General features: G+C 38.2%; 1 protein-coding gene across 1 annotated transcript; it reads right to left on the reverse strand.

Moving 5' to 3' along the window:
• Positions 1–5134: 5134 nt before the first annotated feature.
• Positions 5135–8491, reverse strand: LOC120158452 (two-component response regulator-like PRR95). Its single transcript, XM_039169280.1, has 8 exons — positions 8253–8491; positions 7959–8120; positions 7717–7847; positions 7475–7615; positions 7023–7137; positions 6512–6926; positions 5854–5954; positions 5135–5724 (listed from the first exon to the last, which is right to left on the reverse strand). Exons 1-8 carry the CDS (start codon positions 8419–8421, stop codon positions 5135–5137), a joined length of 1824 nt encoding a protein of 607 aa, XP_039025211.1. The 5' UTR covers positions 8422–8491.
• Between the last annotated feature and the right edge of the window lie 3227 nt (positions 8492–11718).

Consider the following 11718-nt stretch of genomic DNA (forward strand, 5'->3'; position numbering starts at 1 on the left):
ATATGCTCTAATTAGTTTTTCTAAAATCATATGAATATCTTTTATGTAATTTAGTCAGTTGTTTTAATAAAAGTTTTAAAAGTATTCACTAGTTTGTACAAGTACCAGTTTTGAAAAATCAATGTGACACCTCGGATTCGTATCCGGGTCGGGTACGGGTTGGGGGTGTTACACCAATTCATGGAAACTTCGGATGTCATGTAAGGTCCTTGGTCTGGGCCACTCCAAGACTACATCTATCTTTGACTAATCTGCATGAACACCATCAGTAGACACAACAAAACCAAGAAACGTCACAGAAGTAGTGAAGAAAGAACACTTCTTCTGATTGACAAACAAGCACTCCTTTTTTAGCATCTTAAAAACAGTACATAGGTGATCGAAGTGTGAAGCCCATGTCGGACTATAAATGAAGATATCATCGAAGTAAACTACAATGAATTTTCCCATAAAAGGCCGTAAGACCTGATGCATAAATCTCATGAACGTACTGGGCGCATTGGATAACCCAAAAGGCATGACCATCCACTTATACAACCCTTGTGGCATTTTGAACACCGTCTTCCACTCATCTCCATGCCTTATTCTGATTTGGTGGTATCCGCTTTTAAGGTCAATTTTTGAGAATACCTTAGAACCGGATAGCTGATCTAACATATCACCTAGACGGGGAATTGGAAACCGGTATTTCACTGTAATTCTGTTGATCGCTCGGCTGTCAACACACATACGCCAAGAACCATCTTTCTTTGGCACTAGCAGGGCAGGGACTGCACATGGGCTCATACTCTCTCGAATATAGCCCTCTCCAACAACTCTTCCACCTGCCGCTGCAACTCTTCAACCTCCTTGGGACTAAGGCGATATGGTGGTCGATTTGGAAAACTTGACCCAGAAACAAGGTCAATTTGATGTTGAATATCCCTCATAGGCGGTAGCCCAGGAGAAGGATCCTCTGGCATCAAGTTAGAGAATTATGCTAGCAGCCGCTGTACCTCTACTGGTAAATCTGCATCCACATCTACTGCACCATTCTCGCAAGGTAGTAAGGCATAGACCCCGCCTCCATGCTCAATCTCATCTAAAAACCTGAACATAGAAAGCATGTTAGTATTATTGGTTACCAAGGTAGGAGTGAGTCCTTCCCGTCGGGATGCTAACACAATCTTTTTTCCCTTGATGCTAAGGGAATATGTATTCTTCCGTCCGTCATGAATGACACTGCGATCATACTGCCAAGGTCGACCCAACAATATATGACACGCATCCATAGACACAACATCACACCAGGCATTATCAAAATATTTTCTATCAATTGAAAAAAACACGAGGCGTCGCCTATCAACTGTTATCTCACTACCTTTATTTAGCCATGACAACTTGTATAGCTTAGGATGACGGTCCGTCTTCAATTGTAATTTCTAGACAACCTCCTCAGATACTATTCTCACAACTGCCGCTGTCAATGATCATTTTGCAAACTTTATATGCAACTGTGCAGGTCGTGTGAAAAATATTGATTCTCAACCAATCGTCCCCTGAATCACCCTTGGGAGTCAGTAGACTCTTGCGAACGACTAGAGTCTCATGACCATCTCCATACAACACATCATCAGTCTCATCATCGCCATATATGGGCTCCCCAATCTCCTCAGTCTCGTCTTTCGCATTTTCCTCAATCAACAAATTTTTGCCCTTTTGACTAGCAGGCTTCCTGCAATCAGTCGTCCTATGCCCTTGTTCACCACAACGAAAACATTTAATAGTAGGGTTAGAATTACCCTGCGGTGGCTACTGAGCAGGACGGGAATCTTGAGGGCGAACTGGTCGACTGTTATGATCGCTCTTGATCACTGGTCTCCTGTTTTGCTATTTTTCAACAGCAAGTGCACGCTGGTAAGCTTCTGAAACACCCCACAATGAACAAAGGCTGAGGACATCTTACAAGGGCTGGCGTAAACCCCCCAAATACCGCGCCACCATCTGTTCTTCCGTCTCACATAAATCGTTCCGGGCGACCAATTGGTAAAACTCCTCTGTGTAATCATCGACTGATCGTGCGCCCTGCCTCAACGTATGAAGTCGTTGAAACAAGGTTTGCGTATAGCCGAATGGAAGGAAGTGACCCTTCATCTTCTTCTTCTTCATCTTCTCCCAATCAGTGATCTTGGCCTTGCCCTGTCTGTCTCGTGAACGTCGCAACTGCTCCCACCACGCAGATGCTCTGCCCTTGAATTTGATGGCGATCAGTTTCACTTTCACACGATCGGGGACTTCTTTATAATAAAAAATACGCTCAACTTCATTAATCCAATCCACGAATCCCTCGGCCTGTAACGTACCATAAAACTCGGGGAGATCGACCCAAAAAACGAGGTCTCCATAACGCTCCTTCCGGCCACGGTGCTCCCGGAATAGAGCACGATTGTTATATGAGTTTTCGAAAGTGGAATTAGTATCGTGATCAGACGCCTCACGATCCTCAAAATCCTACGCTGCCAGGCGCTGGGTTAATTCTGCGACTTGCCTCTGCAAATCCGTAATCATCGCATCCTGAACGTTGCGATCATGGCATTGGGCTTCCTCATTCGGAACCTGCTCACGACGGCCACGACCATGACCTCCAGCCATTGATACTGGTGAAATTTCCCAAGAATATATTGAAGCTCTGATGCCAACTGACGCCGGACATGATAGCGATTATCCTGTAGGCTGGTTCCAACAGATGATTCACAAGAGAAAATTCACCCAAAATCAGAGAAAACAAGTCTCTAGGGTTTAACGAAATATAATAAAATCAAACAATACCAAAATCAGCCCATAAGTCGGACTGTTATAGCCAAAAATCATGTTTATCCGAATTTTACTAAAAATAGAAAAATCTTGAAAATCACTCTAAATTGAAATTCGAAATAAAATAAACAATCTGCAAAAAATTCGACCCAAATCGGGTTGAAATTGAATTCCTATCTGACAAGCGAAATATTACCATAAATAGTAAAAAATAAATAAAAATAGTGATTCGGAGGGGAAAATGGCAAAATTTGAGGTCCAAAAAAGGCCATATGGAGCCATGCTCGATGTGGACAGTGTGCGCATCGAAATGGGCTTTCCGAATTGGGGTGTTATGCATGATTCCGACACCCGTAGCCAAAGTTATGGCCAAAAGACTAAAACGCACTCAAAACGGCCCCAATGAGGAACATATCACAATCAACTCCCGCCTTTGCGCTAATCTGCCAACTCATGGTATCTCAGCACCATCAAGGTGCAATCTGACAGCTCAGCATCATCTGTCTCGGATCCCCTGCATCACGTTCTCACATTGTTATTGAATCGAGTCCCATTAATATTCATATGTGCACACGTCAGAGTTCCATGCTTTTCTTCCTTTCCTCCACGTGAAACAGAACCACATCCCCCCATTTTTGTAATTTTCTCCGACACTATTTTACATCAGAAAGAATCTCGAACAGTAATGTTACTTTCAACAATCATGTCGAATCCATTTGGTTGAAACAACAATAAGTTGTAAAGAAAATATTCAAAGACAGAGAGCATATTTTAACTCGTATATTGAACCAAATTATATTATCTATATACAACAAACCCTTCTTAACTACAATAAGTCAGTTGTCCAACGTATATTCAAACACACATCTGATATATAAATATACCAGGAAAAAGAACGAGATTACCCCACTAGTCACGATATAATAATACCGCCTACTTGAGTTGAATGCAAAAACCTACAGTCATCATCCATGGCAAATTACTTGAGGAGTTGGCAATATTTCGGCTATCTGTATCATCCGTCCATTTTTCCTTACAAATCAAACTTCTTGGAGATGCTTGCAACAACAATAATATGGCTTCATGTTTTCAACAAGACTTAAGTTACTTGACATTGCCTACAGGCGTGTCACGTTGCACTTGACGGACAAACTGTCCTTTTACTCGGGGACGTTACTCTGCCAGTCGCTTACGGTTCTTATATTAAACCTATTTAGGTTTAAAAAAAGAGAAAATAACCTCAGTGACCGAAAATGCCTTATAATATACGATTTTGACCAACTTTTTTTCGATTTGCTAAAATGACCAACAATATCGTAATGCGATCTCTAAATCGCAACGCGATCTCTAGTATCGCAAATCAGTTTCCAGATTCGCAACGCGATTTGGACTATAGCATTGCGATTTTCCAAATTCGCGTTGCGATTTTCCAAAATCGCAATGCGAATATGTAAATTGCAACACGATTCTGACTATCGCAACGCGATCTCCAGTATCGCAAATCAGTTTCCAGATTCGCAACGCGATTTTGACTATTGCAATGCGAATATGTAAATCGCAACGCGATTCTGACTATCGCAACACAATCTCCAATTTTCAGATTCGCAACGCGATTTTGACTATCGCAATGCGAATATGTAAATCGCAACGCGATAATACAAAATCGCAATGCGATTTTCCAAATTTACGTTAGTCCAAATTCGTTGCAATAGTCAAAGTTCACGTTACGATTTCTTAAGAATTTTCTCTAAAAAGATAGTATCCACGCGAACGTATCGAAGACACGTATTACCACGACCACGACCCGAGACGGGACGACGGCGGCGCGCGAGAATCCCCCTTGTTCTCTTCCACTCAACAAGGAAGTGAGAAATCCAAGCCTTAAATACCCATTCCCAATAGTGTTTACAATACTATGTGGGAATGAGCATTGCAAACACTTGGAAATCTTTTACACTATCGCAACACATTCTTTATTGTTTCAAACTAAGATCTTACAAATGGTTTGGGAATCTTTTACACTTTCGCAACACATTCTTTATTGTTTCAAACTCCACGTGAATTTGGAATAGTTAATGTAAACTTATTTTGGATTTTTCACTATCGGAACACTTTTTCACTATCGCAACAACACGTTTTTCAAACTCTCGCAACACATTTTAACTATCGCAACACATTTTTCAAAATCGCGTTGCGAATCTTACAATCGCGTTGCGAATTTGGAAACTGAGTTGAAAAATTAGAGTTCGCGTTGCGATTTGTTGGTCATTTTGGCAAATCGAAAAAAAATTAATTAAATCGTATATTATAAGGCATTTTCGGTCACTGAGGTTATTTTTTCTTAAAAAAAAGGATACACTGTCATAAGTATACAACCATAGGTCTCATCCTTGTATTTTACCAAAAATAATGTACTAGTAGTAATATTAACGTAATGTACCTTTTTCTCAAAGCATAGATCTTTCCTCTTAAGTCGGAAATTTGTCAAAGCGGCTTCTCTCTCGCTGGAGTGAGGAGCACCCATCCTTTTTAATCCATCATGAACAAAGCGATTGCTACCACCGGAAATATCCGTGGCTGTGCTGTCATTAATTGCTGCAGAGGTAGCAGCACTAGCACTAGTACTGCTCCAACTCATACCGCCACCATGAGCGAAGCCCTTCTCATGATTTGAGACATCATTACATAAGTGACTGCAAGAACTCAGATCGTCAACAGGAGAACTGCACCTTAGTTCCTCAACAGGCACCTGCTTGTCCTGCCCTTGAACAGTTTGAACAACAGTAGAATTGGTAGCTTCATCAGACCAGTGATTAACCTGTTCTGAATCATTAACATCAGGATCTGAATGCAATGAGGTGTTCACAGGAAGGGGAGAATGTTGTTGCATAGTTGCTTGTTTGGGACTACATCCAGTAACCAACCTCACCCCTGCAACAGAAAACAGCCCAAGTGATGCGTTTGAAAATGTTCTGTCAGATTGACCATTCACTGGACTAGGAAGAATCTCCCAACTATCACTCGGTGTAACAACATGACGTTCAGAAATACCATCCTTACCTTCCAGGTCTCGTATGAGTTTACTGTCATTCTCCTTTAATGCAGCACGGTTGCCATCTATGGTAGGGAAAACGGGCTTTAGTGACTTCCTATTCTTATACCTGCATTTCAATAAATAGAGATTAAGCACACAGCCATATTTCCTTCAAAATTGAATGAATTCTGTACGGAGAGTATTGATAGAATTTATTTGATCCAAAAGTTTACTTCATCCTGAATTCAGTTGCTCGTTCACAGACAAAATAAAGAATGCTCACTACAGATCATGAAGGATTTCAACCCCCTGAAATGTATATATACCTCACCAGTTCAATAAAAGAAGGTTCAGGATGTCTTTATAGAAGGCAGCAGATATACATTGAATATATATATATACACCTCACCTTCACCTAATCTCTAATTCTCCAGAAACTGTTTCTAATAAATAGTGGTTCAGGAAATAAAATTTTCAAGAATAGCCAAATAAATCCTTCATTAAGAATGATAAAACATGGAGAAAGAACAAAACATTATTGAAGCATAAGAACAAGCAACTCTTTTTTGCTAATTAAACAAAGATCAAGTAAACAATAAAATAACATCTTATTTTTGCCTAAACATCTATAGACCTCAAGCTCAATTTATACAGAAGATAAAAGAAAGGAAACAGAATGTTTACCATGAAAAAGCTGATGCATCGGAATGATTTAGTATGTGCTTTTCACCGGTACCTTGATTCTTTGAGCTCACTGAACAAGATCTTCTCAAAGAAAGCTCCAACTGTGGAGAAAATTCAGACTTGTTTGGACCATCAATAATCACAAAGGTGCCCTTGGGGTGTTTATCAAATGAAGCAATTAAATCAATAGCTCCAGTAGAAGATTCTATTAATTTGTCGTTGCAGCCAACTCCCATGGTAACATGCCCAGTTCTTCCTTCACTTTGTAGTCCAACAGTATCATGTGTCGCCCCTTCAAGGAAAGCAGAGCTTTCTTCCAATTTTGGTGCAATGGATTCACCAGTGTCACTGCAATAGGCAACCTCCTTTACAGACCCCTTTGAATTTTCAGAGACAAATCGATTTCCATATAACCCTGCTCGTGAAGAGGAAAATACTTTTCTTTTAGCAGACATTAGAAAAGGAAAAATTAAGAAGTATTAAAACAGGGTAAAAAGTGATTGTAACATACCTTCAGCTTGACCCTCATTTTTAAGTGACTCGTGACCTAGTGTGACAACATTTCCCTGGTGTTCTCTGCCTGTATAGCTAATATTTGAACTCGTACACTTCCATTGCGAAAGACCCTGCATATTTTACATGTAAGTACTCTAAGCTTCCAATTAAGATGTTCTACAAGAGCTGTGCACAAGTGGTGGCAACACATGCAGTCTCTCTGTGGAACTACATGAAGCCCATCTACTCTGAAAAAGAATGTTTGCTCACATAGACTCATCGAACCAACAATTGTCAGGTAGATTGCAGTATCATTATGACCCCTCATAAAAAGGAACAATTCTCGACTGATACTTGTCATAGTGGAAACAACTAACCAATTATTCATTTTATCGGCTTTCGGCATTCAAAGAACACTACATGGATGCCTTTATTAAATCCAATACCAAAAGATAAGAAAATGCTTACTTGGGTATCACTTTCGTCTTTGATTTTCTGTGTAGATGATTCATAATCACTGGATTGGTTACTCTCATCATTGTTCTCAGCCGTGGCTTCAACTTTATGTTCTGACGCAGGTAAATTATGAGGAGCACATCCACCGGCTAGCTGATAAAATGTAAAGCAAATAACAGAAAAAAAATCAATCCAAGTTAAAAGCTTGATTTCAACCAAGAAACGATATAACAAAATGTGAGTAAAGTGCATACCATATGTCTTCTCCAAACATGCTGCCACAGATTCCTCAACTCATTCCTCCGAACAGGCTTGATAAGAAAGTCAGCTGCACCTTTTACCATACACTTCAGAACCATGCTAAATGAATCTTCCGATGACATCACTGTTTTAATTATACATAAAAACAAAACATTTGAGCTTCATTCCTAATCAAGTATAATTAATAAATCAAAGATGGTATAGCATCAATAAAATTTTAGTTGAAATTGCATACTTATAACTGGAATATTTTTGCAGATATCATGTTCCATGACCAAAGTAAGAAGCGCGTATCCAGATATGGAAGGCAACTCTACTTCAGTCAATATAAGATCAATGTTATGAGGTCGATCCTTTAGAGTCTCCCACGCCATTAAACCATCAGGAACAGCCGCAACTATTGAGAAAAACAATGAGACATTAAAAACAGAAAGGGAATCATACAAATAATCTAATTTAATCGGTAGATCTAGATAAATAGAATAATGACGATTTAACAAAATGAAGAAAGTGTAGGTAAAGAAGAAACCTATGTAACTGCATTTCCGAAGAAGAGCGGCGATAATCTGACGAGTTGAATCATCGGCTTCAACTAAAAGCACTCTGAGAACCATTCGCGGTAAGAATCTTTCCCACAAGGATCCATCGTTTTCTTCGTTACTCTTCTTCTCCACCGCACTTACTTCCATTTCAACCATTTTTAGATACCCTATTCAGTGGAAAGGAAGAAAGGGAATTTGTTCGCAGTGCAATTATCCAATTAAACTCATAAAAAAAAGAAAAACAAAACAAAATAAGTGAAGAACTATCTGAAGTTTTGAGATCCAACTTCCGTTTATGGCCGCGAAAACCACGTAAAATATATTGGTTTGCTTTGGATTTTTTTCCCCTTTCGTGCGGATCAAAACAGCGGTTGGGGGAGGAGTTGGATCAAAAGGTGGGCCGCCGCGCAACTCGAGCCACTGTTCTTTCACGTGATTCAGTGTGATGGGAGTGGTGAAATCTAGTGATCTTCCACGTTGTGAAGTGGGGGCCGCAGGGACAAGTGTTGAATGGTGCGGTTGTCGAGGTAAGATATTCTCTGAAGTTTCTACAACGTGTCACGGTGTGGTCAAACATGGGACCTCATGGTTCACAATTGGACGCGCGGAGAATGTTGGCTTTGATCTTACGTTTTGGTTGATGTGAAGAAGGCTGTCCATTGTTTCCATAATATCAAATTTAAATTTTAAATTAGATCATATATTATCTATTTGGCTATTATTATTATTATTATGACAAATTAAAAAGAAATAAAAATTTTATATAAAACTTAAAGCAATTTATTAAAAATATAAAATTACCCAAAGACGCATTGGAGTAAATTTGGGGGAGACGTATGTAGTGTAGTGCATTTCTCATATTTTTTTTCACCAATTTTATTGTTATAGAAATGTATAAAGGGTAAATTACATAATTAATCATTCAATTTTACTCTCTCTCTCCAAATTTACTCACTGTACTTTTAATTTTTTCAATTTAATCACTCAACTTTTATTTTACTCCTATTTTGATCACTCTACAATGACATGGATTGTTTTACTCCTATTTTGATCACTCATCGACCATTGTTCAAGTTGTTATATGGAAGTCAATTTGATCCATCAGCTCTATCATTGAATTTGTGTACTAAATAAACCTACATCGTGCTCACATAATTTCTAATTGAAATTGGATTTAGGGGGGAGTTATGACCCCCACTAATTTAGGGTATAATAAAAATAAATAAATTAAATGCAACTGCATTGTTTTGGACAACAATGGGAATATAAGATTACCAGGGAATATGATTACTGAGAATGTTGTTTTTTGTGTTTAGTTGGTTTAGCAAGAATGTAAGATTACCGTATTTGGTTAAAGGAATAAAATATTATTGGAATGTATATTTGACCAAATTGTCCTTATTATATATTTGTTTTTTAACAAGTTGGAAAATATTTATATATTTTATTTAAAAAAATAAATTCATAAAATTTATATAATTTTTTTACAAAATTGAAAATATAAAAAGGTTTAATGAAAGGGTAAATTTTATTTTAACCCTGAATTTCATATAAAATTTTAATTATAGATTTTTTTTGTAAATCTAAAATAGTTTAAGGATAAATTTGTAATTTAACCTTCGTAAAATTTTTATTATTCAATTATAGGAGAAGGATATTTTTGAAAAAAAAATTAAGGGCATTTTAGTCCAAAACGTCGGTAATCCAACAATATCTAAGGAGAGGAAGGTAATGGCATTCCCGGTAATATACCTCAAAAAATCTACTTATGGTAATCTTACATTACCGAGAATGAGATTCCCGGGCTAACCAAACGAGAGATTACATTCCTATGAGAATCTCACATTCCCCATCCAAATAATCCCTAAAGGGTAATTTTTTCACTTTTTCATAAATGTACAAAGGGTAATTTTTTTTGGAGTCCAAGCATTGAATTTGTGTACTAAAGAAATCAAAATCGTGTTTACATAATTTCTAATTGAAATTGTTGTCCAAAACAATGTAGTTACATTTAATTGAAATTGAGTGATTAAATTGAAAAAAATTAAAAGTACAATGAGTGAAATTGAAGAAAGAATAAAGTTGAATAAATAATTGTGTAATTTACCCTTTATACATTTACATAGCAATGAAATTAATGAAAAAATATAGGACCCCAAATTTATATGTAAGACACTTGGACTTCAATGCAACTTCGGATTTACTGTAGCGTTCACTCTATTTCAAGAAATAATTTCGAGAGTATCATATTCGAACAATTTTTTCAACTGTATTATTTGATAAATTCAGCCTCTATTTAGCTATTATTATTATTATTATTATTATTATTATTATTATTATGACAAATTAAAAAGAAATATAAATTTTATATAAAACTTAAAGCAATTTATTAAAAATCTAAAATTACCCTCTGTGCTAGGGTTTTCTGTGTCTTTGACAGTCTTTCTCCGTTGCCGTTGGCAGTCCTCTGAGATCTTCTCAGTCATCTAGTTTTCCTAGTTTTCCAGGGGGTTTTCTTTTTCAATCTGGTTTTTTGATGGGGGAGATTACAACAGATTTGAGCAACTTGACGATCGGGGAGGAGGAGGAAGAGGCTTTCACTTTAGAATCGGTTGTTCCTTCCGATCCAATCAACTTTGACCATTGTTTTTGTCGGTAGGTTTCTTACAACATGTATGGTTAATTACCAGGCCATGAAGGTTACGTTAGCAAATGTTTGGCACCCCATTGGGGGTACATAGATTTCTGAATTGGGTGAAGGTCGTTTTTTGTTTAGATTTTATCATGAGGTTGATGCTAATAGAGTAGAATCAGAGGGGCCATGGTATTTTAATTCCCATTTGATTTTCTTGCATCGTCTGAAGGCGAGGGAGGATCCGATGCTGGTAGCTCTTGATTCAGCGGATTTCTGGATTTTAGTCAACGTCTTACCTGTCGGCTACATATCGGAACCAGTAGCAAAGCAATTTGGTAATTTTTTTTGGCACTTTCATCGAATATGATGCGTCAACTGTTCAACTGGGTATAGGGGTTATCTTCGAATTCAGGATCGAATGGACACTCGTAAGCCTTTGAAGAAGAGGAAGAAGTTTGCGCTGGCTAATAGTAGTTTCACTTATGCCACTTTTCAATACAAGAAGCTTCGACTCTTTTGCTTCTTGTGTGGAACTAGGCCATGGTGAACAATTTTGTCCGCTGCGGGTTTTACGGGAGAATACAGACTTGACTCTCCGATGAGACATGTCTATTAGAGCTCCACAAAGGAGGCGAGGAGCAACGTCTAGTCCGTGATTACGGGATAAACCTTCGAAAGTTGATGCTTCGGGGGATAGATTCCAAGTTACGGGGTATGAACCACGGTTGGCTCGGGATAATATTAGCTCCACCAAGCAATGGGTGGAGAGGACTTTTAAGGCTGTCACTGGGGGTTCGTTAACAGGGGATGGTCAGGAC

The sequence above is a fragment of the Hibiscus syriacus genome, unplaced genomic scaffold, assembly GCF_006381635.1.
Source record: "Hibiscus syriacus cultivar Baekdansim isolate YM2019G1 unplaced genomic scaffold, ASM638163v2 tig00111311_pilon, whole genome shotgun sequence".
NCBI lineage: Eukaryota > Viridiplantae > Streptophyta > Magnoliopsida > Malvales > Malvaceae > Hibiscus > Hibiscus syriacus.

Bases quoted from the DNA above. Each gene is read 5' to 3' on its own strand.
- LOC120158452 (XM_039169280.1), bottom strand. From the start codon at position 8,421: ATGGTTGAAATGGAAGTAAGTGCGGTGGAGAAGAAGAGTAACGAAGAA. The intron at 7,848-7,958 runs GTATGCAATTTC...TAATTAAAACAG, and splicing joins CAAAAATATTCCAGTTATAA to TGATGTCATCGGAAGATTCA. The intron at 5,955-6,511 runs GTAAACATTCTG...ATTGAAATGCAG, and splicing joins GATGCATCAGCTTTTTCATG to GTATAAGAATAGGAAGTCAC.